Source organism: Salvelinus alpinus, chromosome 3 (genome assembly GCF_045679555.1).
Source record: "Salvelinus alpinus chromosome 3, SLU_Salpinus.1, whole genome shotgun sequence".
Lineage (NCBI taxonomy): Eukaryota > Metazoa > Chordata > Actinopteri > Salmoniformes > Salmonidae > Salvelinus > Salvelinus alpinus.
The window spans coordinates 101,282,976-101,304,404 of NC_092088.1; the positions used below are offsets into that span (position 1 = coordinate 101,282,976).

Below are 21,429 nucleotides of genomic sequence, written 5' to 3' on the forward strand. Positions count from 1 at the left end.
AGGTTCTGATAGGGGGGGTTACCACAGAGAGGTAAGGTTCTGATAGGGGGGTTACCACAGCAGAGGTAAGGTTCTGATAGGGGGGTTACCACAGAGGTAAGGTTCTGATAGGGGGGTTACCACAGAGAGGTAAGGTTCTGATAGGGGGGGTTACCACAGAGAGGTAAGGTTCTGATAGGGGGGTTACCACAGCAGAGGTAAGGTTCTGATAGGGGGGTTACCACAGAGGTAAGGTTCTGATAGGGGGGTTACCACAGAGAGGTAAGGTTCTGATAGGGGGGGTTACCACAGAGAGGTAAGGTTCTGATAGGGGGGTTACCACAGCAGAGGTAAGGTTCTGATAGGGGGGTTACCACAGCAGAGGTAAGGTTCTGATAGGGGGGTTACCACAGAGGTAAGGTTCTGATAGGGGGGTTACCACAGAGAGGTAAGGTTCTGATAGGGGGGTTACCACAGCAGAGTCAGAGAGGTTCTGATCGGATTAGAGCACTGAACCACAGAACCTGTCTGGCCAGGAGAGAGAGCTCTGTGTCACAAACAGCACACTATTGTACCCGGTGTGTATAGTAGGACGATGAAGCTAGGGAGAACCTACGGGTGAGAGAGAGTATCCTGTAGAGAAAACATCACGCTGGGTAGTAATGGTCCTGAACACCTGGTGACTGGACGCTGAGCAGCAGTTTGAATGCAGGTGTCTGATCTATATTGTGACAAGTCATCCTCCGCTCCTTGGTGTCCCTCATTACAGGCATTGTGAAAGGTCTTCTTCTGCGTCTTATTGAGAGCAATGTTCCCGAAGGCAGAATAACAACAAGTCAAACTACAGGTTCACACACGGCTCCGTCTTCATTAAAGATACAGAGGAACCTGGGTATCTCTGGGATCATATAACACCTTCACATCAGGGCCAACATCTGGCATCAGGAATCAACAGAGGACACAGGTCTGACTTCTCCCATCACATGCAGGGTTCTGGGTGCAGGGTTCTGGGTGCAGGGTTCTGGGTACAGGGTTCTGGGTACAGGGTTCTGGGTACAGGGGTGTAGTAGTCAGGTCCCCACCTCAGGTCCCCCACCTCAGGTTCCCCACCTCAGGTCCCCCACCTCAGGTCCCCCACCTCAGGTCCCCCACCTCAGGTCCCCCACCTCAGGTCCCCCACCTCAGGTCCCCCACCTCAGGTCCCCCACCTCAGGTCCCCCACCTCAGAGAGAAGCTCTCTGTACCTCCTCTAATAAGACCATTATGTATATCAAGCATTAACCTGTTGATTTAATACACACAGGTACTTCTGCAGCAACCATGTGGCCCAAATGGCACCATATTCCCTATGTAGTGCACTACTTTTGACCAGGGTCCATAGTGGTCCACAGGGCTCTGGTCAACAGTAGTGCACTACATAGGGAATAGGGTGCCATTTTGTCCTCAGCCTGTGTTCTCTGCATGGCCTTCTTTACCTAGCCTACCTGTGTTCTCTGCATGGCCTTCTATACCTAGCCTACCTGTGTTCTCTGCATGGCCTTCTTTACCTAGCCTACCTGTGTTCTCTGCATGGCCTTCTTTACCTAGCCTACCTGTGTTCTCTGCATGGCCTTCTTTACCTAGCCTACCTGTGTTCTCTGCATGGCCTTCTTTACCTAGCCTACCTGTGTTCTCTGCATGGCCTTCTTTACCTAGCCTACCTGTGTTCTCTGCATGGCCTTCTTTACCTAGCCTACCTGTGTTCTCTGCATGGCCTTCTTTACCTAGCCTACCTGTGTTCTCTGCATGGCCTTCTATACCTAGCCTACCTGTGTTCTCTGCATGGCCTTCTATACCTAGCCTACCTGTGTTCTCTGCATGGCCTTCTTTACCTAGCCTACCTGTGTTCTCTGCATGGCCTTCTTTACCTAGCCTACCTGTGTTCTCTGCATGGCCTTCTTTACCTAGCCTACCTGTGTTCTCTGCATGGCCTTCTTTACCTAGCCTACCTGTGTTCTCTGCATGGCCTTCTTTACCTAGCCTACCTGTGTTCTCTGCATGGCCTTCTTTACCTAGCCTACCTGTGTTCTCTGCATGGCCTTCTTTACCTAGCCTACCTGTGTTCTCTGCATGGCCTTCTTTACCTAGCCTACCTGTGTTCTCTGCATGGCCTTCTATACCTAGCCTACCTGTGTTCTCTGCATGGCCTTCTTTACCTAGCCTACCTGTGTTCTCTGCATGGCCTTCTTTACCTAGCCTACCTGTGTTCTCTGCATGGCCTTCTTTACCTAGCCTACCTGTGTTCTCTGCATGGCCTTCTTTACCTAGCCTACCTGTGTTCTCTGCATGGCCTTCTTTACCTAGCCTACCTGTGTTCTCTGCATGGCCTTCTATACCTAGCCTACCTGTGTTCTCTGCATGGCCTTCTTTACCTAGCCTACCTGTGTTCTCTGCATGGCCTTCTATACCTAGCCTACCTGTGTTCTCTGCATGGCCTTCTATACCTAGCCTACCTGTGTTCTCTGCATGGCCTTCTTTACCTAGCCTACCTGTGTTCTCTGCATGGCCTTCTTTACCTAGCCTACCTGTGTTCTCTGCATGGCCTTCTTTACCTAGCCTACCTGTGTTCTCTGCATGGCCTTCTTTACCTAGCCTACCTGTGTTCTCTGCATGGCCTTCTATACCTAGCCTACCTGTGTTCTCTGCATGGCCTTCTATACCTAGCCTACCTGTGTTCTCTGCATGGCCTTCTTTACCTAGCCTACCTGTGTTCTCTGCATGGCCTTCTTTACCTAGCCTACCTGTGTTCTCTGCATGGCCTTCTTTACCTAGCCTACCTGTGTTCTCTGCATGGCCTTCTTTACCTAGCCTACCTGTGTTCTCTGCATGGTCTTCTTTACCTAGCCTACCTGTGTTCTCTGCATGGTCTTCTTTACCTAGCCTACCTGTGTTCTCTGCATGGCCTTCTTTACCTAGCCTACCTGTGTTCTCTGCATGGCCTTCTTTACCTAGCCTACCTGTGTTCTCTGCATGGCCTTCTTTACCTAGCCTACCTGTGTTCTCTGCATGGCCTTCTTTACCTAGCCTACCTGTGTTCTCTGCATGGCCTTCTTTACCTAGCCTACCTGTGTTCTCTGCATGGCCTTCTTTACCTAGCCTACCTGTGTTCTCTGCATGGCCTTCTTTACCTAGCCTACCTGTGTTATGTATGCAGCAGCCTCTCTGTTCTGCAGCAGCCTCTCATCCCAGAGAGAAGAGGTGTAGAGAGAGAGAGAACTGCTGCATATAGCTGCTATGTGACTGGACTGTAATGACGATGTACTTACACAACACTGAGCTGTTTCAAATGGTTCCCTGGGAGCAGAAATCCTCTCTCTTTTAATTCACCATCTCTGCTGTTTCACATGATCTGAGTCAGACCGCTCTTTATTCAGAATGTGTCTTTATGGTGGGGCGGAACGGGAAACGGCTGTAGGCTAGTAAAACTATGCATTTAAAGTGCCAAAAGATTGGCTGTTGCAGTCAGTGCCTCGGTCTTCCCCTGGTCTCTGTTCTCATCGCTTCAGTTTTTTCATCTCGTCTTTATTTCCATGTTCATCCCATCTCGTAGGCCAAGACAGATTGAAAACCATTCTAGTGTTTGCTTCATTCTTCTGACAAATGCCTGTTTAGTTCACAGACACTCAAAAGGAGAGGAAGCCATGAATCCCAGATGTCAAGATCACCAGTCTAACACACATTCTATATTAGTTATAATGAGGTGTTCAACGGTACGGTTCTAGATGAGGAACATGTCATTCTATATAGTTATAATGAGGTGTTCAACGGTACGGTTCTAGGTGAGGAACATGTCATTCTATATAGTTATAATGAGGTGTTCAACGGTACGGTTCTAGATGAGGAACATGTCATTCTATATAATTATAATGAGGTGTTCAACGGTACGGTTCTAGATGAGGAACATGTCATTCTATACAGTTATAATGAGGGGTTCAACGGGACGGTTCTAGGTGAGGAACATGTCATTCTATATAGTTATAATGAGGGGTTCAATGAGACGGTTCTAGGTGAGGAACATGTCATTCTATATAGTTATAATGAGGTGTTCAACGGTACGGTTCTAGATGAGGAACATGTCATTCTATATAATTATAATGAGGTGTTCAACGGTACGGTTCTAGATGAGGAACATGTCATTCTATATAGTTATAATGAGGTGTTCAACGGTACGGTTCTAGATGAGGAACATGTCATTCTATACAGTTATAATGAGGTATTCAACGGTACTGTTCTAGATGAGGAACATGTCATTCTATATAGTTATAATGAGGTGTTCAACGGGACGGTTCTAGGTGAGGAACATGTCATTCTATATAGTTATAATGAGGTGTTCAACGGGACGGTTCTAGATGAGGAACATGTCATTCTATATAGTTATAATGAGGTGTTCAACGGGACGGTTCTAGATGAGGAACATGTCATTCTATATAGTTATAATGAGGTGTTCAACGGTACGGTTCTAGGTGAGGAACATGTCATTCTATATAGTTATAATGAGGTGTTCAACGGTACGGTTCTAGATGAGGAACATGTCATTCTATACAGTTATAATGAGGGGTTCAACGGTACGGTTCTAGATGAGGAACATGTCATTCTATATAGTTATAATGAGGTGTTCAACGGTACTGTTCTAGATGAGGAACATGTCATTCTATATAGTTATAATGAGGGGTTCAACGGTACGGTTCTAGATGAGGAACATGTCATTCTATATAGTTATAATGAGGTGTTCAACGGTACTGTTCTAGATGAGGAACATGTCATTCTATATAGTTATAATGAGGTGTTCAACGGGACGGTTCTAGGTGAGGAACATGTCATTCTATATCGTTATAATGAGGTGTTCAACGGTACGGTTCTAGATGAGGAACATGTCATTCTATATAGTTATAATGAGGTGTTCAACGGTACTGTTCTAGATGAGGAACATGTCATTCTATAGAATTATAATGAGGTGTTCAACGGTACGGTTCTAGATGAGGAACATGTCATTCTATATAATTATAATGAGGTGTTCAACGGGACGGTTCTAGATGAGGAACATGTCATTCTATATCGTTATAATGAGGTGTTCAACGGTACGGTTCTAGATGAGGAACATGTCATTCTATACAGTTATAATGAGGGGTTCAACGGTACTGTTCTAGATGAGGAACATGTCATTCTATATAGTTATAATGAGGTGTTCAACGGTACGGTTCTAGGTGAGGAACATGTCATTCTATATAGTTATAATGAGGTGTTCAACGGTACGGTTCTAGATGAGGAACATGTCATTCTATACAGTTATAATGAGGGGTTCAACGGTACGGTTCTAGATGAGGAACATGTCATTCTATATAGTTATAATGAGGTGTTCAACGGTACTGTTCTAGATGAGGAACATGTCATTCTATATAGTTATAATGAGGGGTTCAACGGTACGGTTCTAGATGAGGAACATGTCATTCTATATAGTTATAATGAGGTGTTCAACGGTACTGTTCTAGATGAGGAACATGTCATTCTATATAGTTATAATGAGGTGTTCAACGGGACGGTTCTAGGTGAGGAACATGTCATTCTATATCGTTATAATGAGGTGTTCAACGGTACGGTTCTAGATGAGGAACATGTCATTCTATATAGTTATAATGAGGTGTTCAACGGTACTGTTCTAGATGAGGAACATGTCATTCTATAGAATTATAATGAGGTGTTCAACGGTACGGTTCTAGATGAGGAACATGTCATTCTATATAATTATAATGAGGTGTTCAACGGGACGGTTCTAGATGAGGAACATGTCATTCTATATAGTTATGAGGTATTCAACGGTACGGTTCTAGATGAGGAACATGTCATTCTATATAGTTATGAGGTATTCAACGGTACTGTTCTAGATGAGGAACATGTCATTCTATATTAGTTATAATGAGGTGTTCAACGGTACGGTTCTAGGTGAGGAACATGTGATTCTATATAGTTATAATGGGGTGTTCAACGGGACGGTTCTAGATGAGGAACATGTCATTCTATATAGTTATAATGAGGTGTTCAACGGTACTGTTCTAGATGAGGAACATGTCATTCTATATAGTTATAATGAGGTGTTCAACGGGACGGTTCTAGGTGAGGAACATGTCATTCTATATCGTTATAATGAGGTGTTCAACGGTACGGTTCTAGATGAGGAACATGTCATTCTATATAGTTATAATGAGGTGTTCAACGGTACTGTTCTAGATGAGGAACATGTCATTCTATATAGTTATAATGAGGTGTTCAACGGTACGGTTCTAGATGAGGAACATGTCATTCTATACAGTTATAATGAGGTGTTCAACGGGACGGTTCTAGATGAGGAACATGTCATTCTATATCGTTATAATGAGGTGTTCAACGGTACGGTTCTAGATGAGGAACATGTCATTCTATACAGTTATAATGAGGGGTTCAACGGTACTGTTCTAGATGAGGAACATGTCATTCTATATAGTTATAATGAGGTGTTCAACGGTACGGTTCTAGATGAGGAACATGTCATTCTATACAGTTATAATGAGGTGTTCAACGGGACGGTTCTAGATGAGGAACATGTCATTCTATATAGTTATAATGAGATGTTCAACGGTACGGTTCTAGATGAGGAACATGTCATTCTATATAATTATAATGAGGTGTTCAACGGTACGGTTCTAGATGAGGAACATGTCATTCTATATTAGTTATAATGAGGTGTTCAACGGGACGGTTCTAGGTGAGGAACATGTCATTCTATACAGTTATAATGAGGGGTTCAACGGGACGGTTCTAGGTGAGGAACATGTCATTCTATATAGTTATAATGAGGGGTTCAATGAGACGGTTCTAGGTGAGGAACATGTCATTCTATATAGTTATAATGAGGTGTTCAACGGTACGGTTCTAGATGAGGAACATGTCATTCTATATAATTATAATGAGGTGTTCAACGGGACGGTTCTAGGTGAGGAACATGTCATTCTATATAGTTATGAGGTATTCAACGGTACTGTTCTAGATGAGGAACATGTCATTCTATATAGTTATAATGAGGTGTTCAACGGGACGGTTCTAGGTGAGGAACATGTCATTCTATATAGTTATAATGAGGTGTTCAACGGGACGGTTCTAGATGAGGAACATGTCATTCTATATAGTTATAATGAGGTGTTCAACGGTACTGTTCTAGATGAGGAACATGTCATTCTATATAGTTATAATGAGGTGTTCAACGGGACGGTTCTAGGTGAGGAACATGTCATTCTATATCGTTATAATGAGGTGTTCAACGGTACGGTTCTAGATGAGGAACATGTCATTCTATATAGTTATAATGAGGTGTTCAACGGTACTGTTCTAGATGAGGAACATGTCATTCTATATAATTATAATGAGGTGTTCAACGGTACGGTTCTAGATGAGGAACATGTCATTCTATATAATTATAATGAGGTGTTCAACGGGACGGTTCTAGATGAGGAACATGTCATTCTATATAGTTATGAGGTATTCAACGGTACGGTTCTAGATGAGGAACATGTCATTCTATATAGTTATGAGGTATTCAACGGTACTGTTCTAGATGAGGAACATGTCATTCTATATTAGTTATAATGAGGTGTTCAACGGTACGGTTCTAGGTGAGGAACATGTCATTCTATATAGTTATAATGAGGTGTTCAACGGGACGGTTCTAGATGAGGAACATGTCATTCTATATAGTTATAATGAGGTGTTCAACGGTACTGTTCTAGATGAGGAACATGTCATTCTATATAGTTATAATGAGGTGTTCAACGGGACGGTTCTAGGTGAGGGACATGTCATTCTATATCGTTATAATGAGGTGTTCAACGGTACGGTTCTAGATGAGGAACATGTCATTCTATATAGTTATAATGAGGTGTTCAACGGTACTGTTCTAGATGAGGAACATGTCATTCTATATAGTTATAATGAGGTGTTCAACGGGACGGTTCTAGATGAGGAACATGTCATTCTATATCGTTATAATGAGGTGTTCAACGGTACGGTTCTAGATGAGGAACATGTCATTCTATACAGTTATAATGAGGGGTTCAACGGTACTGTTCTAGATGAGGAACATGTCATTCTATATAGTTATAATGAGGTGTTCAACGGTACGGTTCTAGATGAGGAACATGTCATTCTATACAGTTATAATGAGGTGTTCAACGGGACGGTTCTAGATGAGGAACATGTCATTCTATACAGTTATAATGAGGTGTTCAACGGGACGGTTCTAGATGAGGAACATGTCATTCTATACAGTTATAATGAGGTGTTCAACGGGACGGTTCTAGGTGAGGAACATGTCATTCTATATAGTTATAATGAGGTGTTCAATGGTACGGTTCTAGATGAGGAACATGTCATTCTATACAGTTATAATGAGGTGTTCAACGGGACGGTTCTAGATGAGGAACATGTCATTCTATACAGTTATAATGAGGTGTTCAACGGTACGGTTCTAGATGAGGAACATGTCATTCTATATAGTTATAATGAGGTGTTCAACGGGACGGTTCTAGATGAGGAACATGTCATTCTATATAGTTATGAGGTATTCAACGGTACGGTTCTAGGTGAGGAACATGTCATTCTATATAGTTATAATGAGGTGTTCAACGGTACGGTTCTAGATGAGGAACATCATGTCATCTGCACCAGCTTGGTCGTTTTACTGGTAGGGAGGGCAGGAGGGAGAGAGATTGGTGGAGAGAAAGAGAGATAGAGAGAGAGAGAGAGAAGTAAGGAGGGCTGGAGGGAGAGAGAGAGATGGAGAGAGAGGGATGTGGAGAGAGAGAGAAGGAGGGCTGGAAGGAGAGAGAAAGGTGGAGAGAGAGAGAGAAGTAGGGAGGGCTGGAGGGAGAGAGAGAGCGAGAGAGAGTAGAGGAGGGAGAGAAGGCTGGAGGCAATGCTGTAGTGGGCTGGAAGGAGACAGGGCTAGAGGGAGAGAGAGTCTCTTTACCGTTCTGTGTGAGCTTGGTGGAACACACCAGGGTTGCTATCTGGAAGGAGTCCTTGCTGATGGTACAGTTGCCCAGGTTGTGTGTACCCTTCCCTGTAGTGGACAAGCCCTTCTCCTCCAGCTCCACCTTGGTAGCAGGCAGGTTCAGGTACAGAGACGAGTCCTCCAGCTTCTTAGCCTCAGCCTGGGGGTCATAGAACACAGAATTAAATACACAAATATACCTTCTCCGTCGTGTTATAATATCTACCGTGAATACGATGAGGTGGTGTTATATTTCCTGTATACGATGAGGTGGTGTTATATTACCTACCCTGAATACGATGAGGTGGTGTTATATTACCTACCCTGTATACGATGAGGTGGTGTTATATTACCTACCCTGAATACGATGAGGTGGTGTTATATTACCTACCCTGAATACGATGAGGTGGTGTTATATTACCTACCCTGTATACGATGAGGTGGTGTTATATTACCTACCCTGAATACGATGAGGTGGTGTTATATTACCTACCCTGAATACGATGAGGTGGTGTTATATTACCTACCCTGAATACGATGAGGTGGTGTTATATTACCTACCCTGAATACGATGAGGTGGTGTTATATTACCTACCCTGAATACGATGAGGTGGTGTTATATTACCTACCCTGTATACGATGAGGTGGTGTTATATTACCTACCCTGTATACGATGAGGTGGTGTTATATTACCTACCCTGAATACGATGAGGTGGTGTTATATTACCTACCCTGAATACGATGAGGTGGTGTTATATTACCTACCCTGAATACGATGAGGTGGTGTTATATTACCTACCCTGTATACGATGAGGTGGTGTTATATTACCTACCCTGTATACGATGAGGTGCTATATTACCTACCCTGTATACGATGAGGTGGTGTTATAATACCTACCCTGTATACGATGAGGTGGTGTTATAATACCTACCCTGTATACGATGAGGTGGTGTTATATTACCTACCCTGTATACGATGAGGTGGTGTTATATTACCTACCCTGAATATGATGTAGTGGTGTTATATTACCTACCCTGAATACGATGAGGTGGTGTTATATTACCTACCCTGTATACGATGAGGTGGTGTTATATTACCTACCCTGAATACGATGAGGTGGTGTTATATTACCTACCCTGAATACGATGAGGTGGTGTTATATTACCTACCCTGAATACGATGAGGTGGTGTTATATTACCTACCCTGTATACGATGAGGTGGTGTTATATTACCTACCCTGTATACGATGAGGTGCTATATTACCTACCCTGTATACGATGAGGTGGTGTTATAATACCTACCCTGTATACGATGAGGTGGTGTTATAATACCTACCCTGTATACGATGAGGTGGTGTTATATTACCTACCCTGTATACGATGAGGTGGTGTTATATTACCTACCCTGAATATGATGTAGTGGTGTTATATTACCTACCCTGAATACGATGAGGTGGTGTTATATTACCTACCCTGAATACGATGAGGTGGTGTTATATTACCTACCCTGAATACGATGAGGTGGTGTTATATTACCTACCCTGAAAATGATGAGGTGGTGTTATATTACCTACCCTGTATACGATGAGGTGGTGTTATATTACCTACCCTGAAAACGATGAGGTGGTGTTATATTACCTACCCTGTATACGATGAGGTGGTGTTATATTACCTACCCTGTATACGATGAGGTGGTGTTATAATACCTACCCTGTATACGATGAGGTGGTGTTATAATACCTACCCTGTATACGATGAGGTGGTGTTATATTACCTACCCTGTATACGATGAGGTGGTGTTATATTACCTACCCTGTATACGATGAGGTGGTGTTATATTACCTACCCTGTATACGATGAGGTGGTGTTATATTACCTACCCTGTATACGATGAGGTGGTGTTATATTACCTACCCTGTATACGATGAGGTGGTGTTATATTACCTACCCTGTATACAATGAGGTGGTGTTATATTACCTACCCTGAATACGATGAGGTGGTGTTATATTACCTACCCTGAATACGATGAGGTGGTGTTATATTACCTACCCTGAATATGATGAGGTGGTGTTATATTACCTACCCTGTATACGATGAGGTGGTGTTATATTACCTACCCTGAATACGATGAGGTGGTGTTATATTACCTACCCTGTATATGATGAGGTGTTATATTACCTACCTTGTATACGATGAGATCATGCTCTCCGTCCCTCAGGGTCGTCCCATCGTACCTCATCAGCTTTACAAATGACAGGGCGAATATCTTCTCTGATTTGTCTTTGGCTGCAGGGGGAGGAGGGGATACAGAGGAGATGGTGTTTTAGCTGGAGAGGCGGCGAGTCTGGGCCTGGGCGTGGGTTGGGGACTGGGGCTTGGAATGGAAATGGGCTGGAGCCCATCACTGGTCATTAGTGTCTCACTGCCTTTGGAGGGTCCAGAGGGACACAGAACAGGGCCAGGGTAACAAGGATGAGGCTAAAGCAGCTTGGCTCAGCTGTCAACAGCTGGTTAGAGCCCCGCCCACTGAACCAGACAACCAGTTAGAGCCCCGCCCACTGAGCCAGACAACCAGTTAGAGCCCCGCCCACTGAGCCAGACAACCAGTTAGAGCCCCTCCCACTGAACCAGACAACCAGTTAGAGCCCCGCCCACTGAGCCAGACAACCAGTTAGAGCCCCGCCCACTGAACCAGACAACCAGTTAGAGCCCCGCCCACTGAACCAGACAACCAGTTAGAACCCCACTGAACCAGACAACCAGTTAGAGCCCCGCCCACTGAACCAGACAACCAGTTAGAGCCCCACTGAACCAGACAACCAGTTAGAGCCCCACTGAACCAGACAACCAGTTAGAGCCCCGCCCACTGAACCAGACAACCAGTTAGAGCCCCGCCCACTGAACCAGACAACCAGTTAGAGCCCCGCCCACTGAACCAGACAACCAGTTAGAGCCCCGCCCACTGAACCAGACAACCAGTTAGAGCCCCGCCCACTGAGCCAGACAACCAGTTAGAGCCCCGCCCACTGAACCAGACAACCAGTTAGAGCCCCACTGAACCAGACAACCAGTTAGAGCCCCACTGAACCAGACAACCAGTTAGAGCCCCACTGAACCAGACAACCAGTTAGAGCCCCGCCCACTGAACCAGACAACCAGTTAGAGCCCTGCCCACTGAACCAGACAACCAGTTAGAGCCCCGCCCACTGAACCAGACAACCAGTTAGAGCCCCGCCCACTGAACCAGACAACCAGTTAGAGCCCCGCCCACTGAACCAGACAACCAGTTAGAGCCCCACTGAACCAGACAACCAGTTAGAGCCCCACTGAACCAGACAACCAGTTAGAACCCCACTGAACCAGACAACCAGTTAGAGCCCCGCCCACTGAACCAGACAACCAGTTAGAGCCCCACTGAACCAGACAACCAGTTAGAGCCCCGCCCACTGAACCAGACAACCAGTTAGAGCCCCGCCCACTGAGCCAGACAACCAGTTAGAGCCCCGCCCACTGAACCAGACAACCAGTTAGAGCCCCACTGAACCAGACAACCAGTTAGAGCCCCACTGAACCAGACAACCAGTTAGAGCCCCGCCCACTGAACCAGACAACCAGTTAGAGCCCCGCCCACTGAACCAGACAACCAGTTAGAGCCCCGCCCACTGAACCAGACAACCAGTTAGAGCCCCGCCCACTGAACCAGACAACCAGTTAGAGCCCCGCCCACTGAACCAGACAACCAGTTAGAGCCCCGCCCACTGAACCAGACAACCAGTTAGAGCCCCGCCCACTGAACCAGACAACCAGTTAGAGCCCCGCCCACTGAACCAGACAACCAGTTAGAGCCCCGCCCACTGAACCAGACAACCAGTTAGAGCCCCGCCCACTGAACCAGACAACCAGTTAGAGCCCCGCCCACTAAACCAGACAACCAGTTAGAGCCCCGCCCACTGAACCAGACAACCAGTTAGAGCCCCGCCCACTGAACCAGACAACCAGTTAGAACCCCACTGAACCAGACAACCAGTTAGAGCCCCGCCCACTGAACCAGACAACCAGTTAGAGCCCCGCCCACTGAACCAGACAACCAGTTAGAGCCCCGCCCACTGAACCAGACAACCAGTTAGAGCCCCGCCCACTGAACCAGACAACCAGTTAGAGCCCCGCCCACTGAACCAGACAACCAGTTAGAGCCCCGCCCACTGAACCAGACAACCAGTTAGAACCCCACTGAACCAGACAACCAGTTAGAGCCCCACTGAACCAGACAACCAGTTAGAGCCCCACTGAACCAGACAACCAGTTAGAGCCCCACTGAACCAGACAACCAGTTAGAGGCCCACTGAACCAGACAACCAGTTAGAACCCCACTGAACCAGACAACCAGTTAGAGCCCCGCCCACTGAACCAGGCAACCAGTTAGAGCCCCGCCCACTGAACCAGGCAACCAGTTAGAGCCCCGCCCACTGAACCAGACAACCAGTTAGAGCCCCGCCCACTGAACCAGACAACCAGTTAGAGCCCCGCCCACTGAACCAGACAACCAGTTAGAGCCCCGCCCACTAAACCAGACAACCAGTTAGAGCCCCGCCCACTGAACCAGACAACCAGTTAGAGCCCCGCCCACTGAACCAGACAACCAGTTAGAGCCCCGCCCACTGAACCAGACAACCAGTTAGAGCCCCGCCCACTGAACCAGACAACCAGTTAGAGCCCCGCCCACTGAACCAGACAACCAGTTAGAGCCCCGCCCACTGAACCAGACAACCAGTTAGAGCCCCGCCCACTAAACCAGACAACCAGTTAGAGCCCCGCCCACTGAACCAGACAACCAGTTAGAGCCCCACTGAACCAGACAACCAGTTAGAGCCCCGCCCACTGAACCAGACAACCAGTTAGAGCCCCGCCCACTGAACCAGACAACCAGTTAGAGCCCCGCCCACTGAACCAGACAACCAGTTAGAGCCCCACTGAACCAGACAACCAGTTAGAACCCCACTGAACCAGACAACCAGTTAGAACCCCACTGAACCAGACAACCAGTTAGAGCCCCACTGAACCAGACAACCAGTTAGAGCCCCACTGAACCAGACAACCAGTTAGAACCCCACTGAACCAGACAACCAGTTAAAGCCCCACTGAACCAGACAACCAGTTAGAACCCCACTGAACCAGACAACCAGTTAGAACCCCACTGAACCAGACAACCAGTTAGAACCCCACTGAACCAGACAACCAGTTAGAACCCCGCCCACTGAACCAGACAACCAGTTAGAGCCCCGCCCACTGAACCAGACAACCAGTTAGAGCCCCGCCCACTGAACCAGACAACCAGTTAGAGCCCCGCCCACTGAACCAGGCAACCAGTTAGAGCCCCGCCCACTGAACCAGACAACCAGAGCCCCGCCCACTGAACCAGACAACCAGTTAGAGCCCCGCCCACTGAACCAGACAACCAGTTAGAGCCCCGCCCACTAAACCAGACAACCAGTTAGAGCCCCGCCCACTGAACCAGACAACCAGTTAGAGCCCCACTGAACCAGACAACCAGTTAGAGCCCCGCCCACTGAACCAGACAACCAGTTAGAGCCCCGCCCACTGAACCAGACAACCAGTTAGAGCCCCACTGAACCAGACAACCAGTTAGAGCCCCACTGAACCAGACAACCAGTTAGAGCCCCACTGAACCAGACAACCAGTTAGAGCCCCACTGAACCAGACAACCAGTTAGAGCCCCACTGAACCAGACAACCAGTTAGAGCCCCGCCCACTGAACCAGACAACCAGTTAGAGCCCCGCCCACTGAACCAGACAACCAGTTAGAACCCCACTGAACCAGACAACCAGTTAGAGCCCCACTGAACCAGACAACCAGTTAGAGCCCCACTGAACCAGACAACCAGTTAGAGCCCCACTGAACCAGACAACCAGTTAGAGCCCCGCCCACTGAACCAGACAACCAGTTAGAGCCCCGCCCACTGAACCAGACAACCAGTTAGAGCCCCGCCCACTGAACCAGACAACCAGTTAGAGCCCCGCCCACTAAACCAGACAACCAGTTAGAGCCCCGCCCACTGAACCAGACAACCAGTTAGAGCCCCACTGAACCAGACAACCAGTTAGAGCCCCGCCGACTGAACCAGACAACCAGTTAGAGCCCCGCCCACTGAACCAGACAACCAGTTAGAGCCCCGCCCACTGAACCAGACAACCAGTTAGAGCCCCACTGAACCAGACAACCAGTTAGAACCCCACTGAACCAGACAACCAGTTAGAACCCCACTGAACCAGACAACCAGTTAGAGCCCCACTGAACCAGACAACCAGTTAGAGCCCCACTGAACCAGACAACCAGTTAGAACCCCACTGAACCAGACAACCAGTTAAAGCCCCACTGAACCAGACAACCAGTTAGAACCCCACTGAACCAGACAACCAGTTAGAACCCCACTGAACCAGACAACCAGTTAGAACCCCACTGAACCAGACAACCAGTTAGAACCCCGCCCACTGAACCAGACAACCAGTTAGAGCCCCGCCCACTGAACCAGACAACCAGTTAGAGCCCCGCCCACTGAACCAGACAACCAGTTAGAGCCCCGCCCACTGAACCAGGCAACCAGTTAGAGCCCCGCCCACTGAACCAGACAACCAGAGCCCCGCCCACTGAACCAGACAACCAGTTAGAGCCCCGCCCACTGAACCAGACAACCAGTTAGAGCCCCGCCCACTAAACCAGACAACCAGTTAGAGCCCCGCCCACTGAACCAGACAACCAGTTAGAGCCCCACTGAACCAGACAACCAGTTAGAGCCCCGCCCACTGAACCAGACAACCAGTTAGAGCCCCGCCCACTGAACCAGACAACCAGTTAGAGCCCCACTGAACCAGACAACCAGTTAGAGCCCCACTGAACCAGACAACCAGTTAGAGCCCCACTGAACCAGACAACCAGTTAGAGCCCCACTGAACCAGACAACCAGTTAGAGCCCCACTGAACCAGACAACCAGTTAGAGCCCCGCCCACTGAACCAGACAACCAGTTAGAGCCCCGCCCACTGAACCAGACAACCAGTTAGAACCCCACTGAACCAGACAACCAGTTAGAGCCCCACTGAACCAGACAACCAGTTAGAGCCCCACTGAACCAGACAACCAGTTAGAGCCCCACTGAACCAGACAACCAGTTAGAGCCCCACTGAACCAGACAACCAGTTAGAGCCCCGCCCACTGAACCAGACAACCAGTTAGAGCCCCGCCCACTGAACCAGACAACCAGTTAGAGCCCCGCCCACTGAACCAGACAACCAGTTAGAGCCCCGCCCACTGAACCAGACAACCAGTTAGAGCCCCACTGAACCAGACAACCAGTTAGAGCCCCACTGAACCAGACAACCAGTTAGAACCCCACTGAACCAGACAACCAGTTAGAACCCCACTGAACCAGACAACCAGTTAGAGCCCCACTGAACCAGACAACCAGTTAGAGCCCCACTGAACCAGACAACCAGTTAGAGCCCCACTGAACCAGACGACCAGTTAGAGCCCCACTGAAGCAGTCAACCAGTTAGAGCCCCACTGAACCAGACAACCAGTTAGAGCCCCACTGAACCAGACAACCAGTTAGAGCCCCACTGAACCAGACAACCAGTTAGAACACCACTGAACCAGACAACCAGTTAGAGCCCCGCCCACTGAACCAGACAACCAGTTAGAGCCCCGCCCACTGAACCAGACAACCAGTTAGAGCCCCGCCCACTGAACCAGACAACCAGTTAGAGCCCCGCCCACTGAACCAGACGACCAGTTAGAGCCCCGCCCACTGAACCAGACGACCAGTTAGAGCCCCGCCCACTGAACCAGACGACCAGTTAGAGCCCCGCCCACTGAACCAGACAACCAGTTAGAGCCCCGCCCACTGAACCAGACAACCAGTTAGAGCCCCACTGAACCAGACAACCAGTTAGAGCCCCACTGAACCAGACAACCAGTTAGAGCCCCACTGAACCAGACAACCAGTTAGAGCCCCACTGAACCAGACAACCAGTTAGAGCCCCACTGAACCAGACAACCAGTTAGAACCCCACTGAACCAGACAACCAGTTAGAACCCCACTGAACCAGACAACCAGTTAGAACCCCACTGAACCAGACAACCAGTTAGAGCCCCACCCACTGAACCAGACAACCAGTTAGAGCCCCACCCACTGAACCAGAAAACCAGTTAGAACCCCACTGAACCAGACAACCAGTTAGAGCCCCACTGAACCAGACAACCAGTTAGAACCCCACTGAACCAGACAACCAGTTAGAACCCCACTGAACCAGACAACCAGTTAGAACCCCACTGAACCAGACAACCAGTTAGAACCCCACTGAACCAGACAACCAGTTAGAGCCCCACTGAACCAGACAACCAGTTAGAGCCCCACTGAACCAGACAACCAGTTAGAGCCCCGCCCACTGAACCAGACAACCAGTTAGAGCCCCGCCCACTGAACCAGACAACCAGTTAGAACCCCACTGAACCAGACAACCAGTTAGAGCCCCACTGAACCAGACAACCAGTTAGAGCCCCACTGAACCAGACAACCAGTTAGAGCCCCACTGAACCAGACAACCAGTTAGAGCCCCACTGAACCAGACAACCAGTTAGAGCCCCGCCCACTGAACCAGACAACCAGTTAGAGCCCCGCCCACTGAACCAGACAACCAGTTAGAGCCCCGCCCACTGAACCAGACAACCAGTTAGAGCCCCGCCCACTGAACCAGACAACCAGTTAGAGCCCCACTGAACCAGACAACCAGTTAGAGCCCCACTGAACCAGACAACCAGTTAGAACCCCACTGAACCAGACAACCAGTTAGAACCCCACTGAACCAGACAACCAGTTAGAGCCCCACTGAACCAGACAACCAGTTAGAGCCCCACTGAACCAGACAACCAGTTAGAGCCCCACTGAACCAGACGACCAGTTAGAGCCCCACTGAAGCAGTCAACCAGTTAGAGCCCCACTGAACCAGACAACCAGTTAGAGCCCCACTGAACCAGACAACCAGTTAGAGCCCCACTGAACCAGACAACCAGTTAGAACACCACTGAACCAGACAACCAGTTAGAGCCCCACTGAACCAGACAACCAGTTAGAGCCCCGCCCACTGAACCAGACAACCAGTTAGAGCCCCGCCCACTGAACCAGACAACCAGTTAGAGCCCCACTGAACCAGACAACCAGTTAGAGCCCCGCCCACTGAACCAGACGACCAGTTAGAGCCCCGCCCACTGAACCAGACGACCAGTTAGAGCCCCGCCCACTGAACCAGACAACCAGTTAGAGCCCCGCCCACTGAACCAGACAACCAGTTAGAGCCCCACTGAACCAGACAACCAGTTAGAGCCCCACTGAACCAGACAACCAGTTAGAGCCCCACTGAACCAGACAACCAGTTAGAGCCCCACTGAACCAGACAACCAGTTAGAGCCCCACTGAACCAGACAACCAGTTAGAACCCCACTGAACCAGACAACCAGTTAGAACCCCACTGAACCAGACAACCAGTTAGAACCCCACTGAACCAGACAACCAGTTAGAGCCCCACCCACTGAACCAGACAACCAGTTAGAGCCCCACCCACTGAACCAGAAAACCAGTTAGAACCCCACTGAACCAGACAACCAGTTAGAGCCCCACTGAACCAGACAACCAGTTAGAACCCCACTGAACCAGACAACCAGTTAGAACCCCACTGAACCAGACAACCAGTTAGAACCCCACTGAACCAGACAACCAGTTAGAGCCCCACTGAACCAGACAACCAGTTAGAGCCCCGCCCACTGAACCAGACAACCAGTTAGAGCCCCGCCCACTGAACCAGACAACCAGTTAGAGCCCCGCCCACTGAACCAGACAACCAGTTAGAGCCCCGCCCACTGAACAGACAACCAGTTAGAGCCCCGCCCACTGAACCAGACAACCAGTTAGAGCCCCGCCCATTGAACCAGACAACCAGTTAGAGCCCCGCCCACTGAACCAGACAACCAGTTAGAGCCCCACTGAACCAGACAACCAGTTAGAGCCCCACTGAACCAGACGACCAGTTAGAGCCCCACTGAAGCAGTCAACCAGTTAGAGCCCCACTGAACCAGACAACCAGTTAGAGCCCCACTGAACCAGACAACCAGTTAGAGCCCCACTGAACCAGACAACCAGTTAGAACACCACTGAACCAGACAACCAGTTAGAGCCCCGCCCACTGAACCAGACAACCAGTTAGAGCCCCACTGAACCAGACAACCAGTTAGAGCCCCGCCCACTGAACCAGACGACCAGTTAGAGCCCCGCCCACTGAACCAGACAACCAGTTAGAGCCCCGCCCACTGAACCAGACAACCAGTTAGAGCCCCACTGAACCAGACAACCAGTTAGAGCCCCACTGAACCAGACAACCAGTTAGAGCCCCACTGAACCAGACAACCAGTTAGAGCCCCACTGAACCAGACAACCAGTTAGAGCCCCACTGAACCAGACAACCAGTTAGAACCCCACTGAACCAGACAACCAGTTAGAACCCCACTGAACCAGACAACCAGTTAGAACCCCACTGAACCAGACAACCAGTTAGAGCCCCACCCACTGAACCAGACAACCAGTTAGAGCCCCACCCACTGAACCAGAAAACCAGTTAGAACCCCACTGAACCAGACAACCAGTTAGAGCCCCACTGAACCAGACAACCAGTTAGAACCCCACTGAACCAGACAACCAGTTAGAACCCCACTGAACCAGACAACCAGTTAGAACCCCACTGAACCAGACAACCAGTTAGAGCCCCACTGAACCAGACAACCAGTTAGAGCCCCACTGAACCAGACAACCAGTTAGAGCCCCGCCCACTGAACCAGACAACCAGTTAGAGCCCCGCCCACTGAACCAGACAACCAGTTAGAGCCCCGCCCACTGAACAGACAACCAGTTAGAGCCCCGCCCACTGAACCAGACAACCAGTTAGAGCCCCGCCCACTGAACCAGACAACCAGTTAGAGCCCCGCCCACTGAACCAGACAACCAGTTAGAGCCCCACTGAACCAGACAACCAGTTAGAGCCCCACTGAACCAGACAACCAGTTAGAACCCCACTGAACCAGACAACCAGTTAGAGCCCCACTGAACCAGACAACCAGTTAGAGCCCCACTGAACCAGACAACCAGTTAGAGCCCCGCCCACTGAACCAGACAACCAGTTAGAGCCCCACTGAACCAGACAACCAGTTAGAGCCCCGCTGAACCAGACAACCAGTTAGAGCCCCGCCCACTGAACCAGACAACCAGTTAGAGCCCCACTGAACCAGACAACCAGAACACAACACATACACTATCCCATCCTCAGTCAGAACACATATGAGTCCAATAATCTGAACTGTAACTGTTATGCTGTATCCAGTCGTTAGCGACCATATGGCAGAGATGATCTGCACTCCATCTTGGCTAAACTATCCCCAGGGAGAATGATGTCAGCACACTGTATATTCTGACCAGACCCCGAGTGTACTACATAGAAAATAGAGCAGTATTTGTGAAGCAGCCTCAGTGTGGGTCCTATATAAACCCGAGAGGAGAGTTATGGCGGAGTTGGAGTTATGTGTCCTGTAAGTTTAACGTGGGATGGGACCGCATACATCACCATCACAGATCAACAAGCTCAAATTTACGTGATGTTCAGGCCGTGATTCATCCGAGTATCTGGTGCATTCAGTCTGTATAAATCAACATCTTGGTTTTCTGCCCGTAGCCTGGCGTGGTGAATAAATCGCTCTGCTCGCTGGACTGGAAGACAACCAATAAAAAGATAGAGGAGGACTACTGTATGTATGCTGCAGAATCAGGAGAGGAGTGGATTCACTGCGCAATGACTTCCATCAGACACAAGCACAGAATCACAGATTAAAACGGCTTCAGTTTGGGAGTCAGTGGATTATCTTGTCCAGAAACCGGTACGTCTCAGCTGTTCACTGACCTAGAATGAACTGTCTGACCTGTGCTCTCTCTCCTACCTCCTAAACACTAAATGACAACATCGCCCCCAACAGGCGAATAGGGCAGGACGGGAAATATCAGCCTCAGGTAACATGCCTCAGGTAATCATCCAACCAGAGCCAGAAAGACAAGGGAATTAACTATACTGAACAAAAATGTATTTAAAAAAACGCAACATGCAACAATTTAAAAGATTTGACGGAATTACAGTTCATAGAAGGAAATTAGTCAATTTAAATAAATTCATTAGACCCTAATCTATGGATTTCACATGACTGGGTAGGTGCACAGCCTGACTGGCTGGCTGGCTGGCTGGCTGAGTGACTGGCTGGCTGAGTGAGTGGCTGGCTGAGTGA

The 21,429-nt window shown here is 48.7% G+C and overlaps 1 protein-coding gene across 1 annotated transcript in view; it reads right to left on the reverse strand.

Annotated features, from left to right (window-relative positions):
* The window catches only part of dock1 (dedicator of cytokinesis 1), an 800,130-nt gene that overhangs the window by 518,614 nt on the left and 260,087 nt on the right, over positions 1-21,429 (reverse strand). Inside the window, exons 17-18 of the mRNA XM_071394671.1 lie at positions 11,222-11,325; positions 9,014-9,197 (exon numbers count right to left, since the gene is read on the reverse strand). Of these exons, the coding sequence (XP_071250772.1) occupies positions 9,014-9,197; positions 11,222-11,325 (288 nt within the window). The remainder of the gene's footprint in view (positions 1-9,013; positions 9,198-11,221; positions 11,326-21,429) is intronic.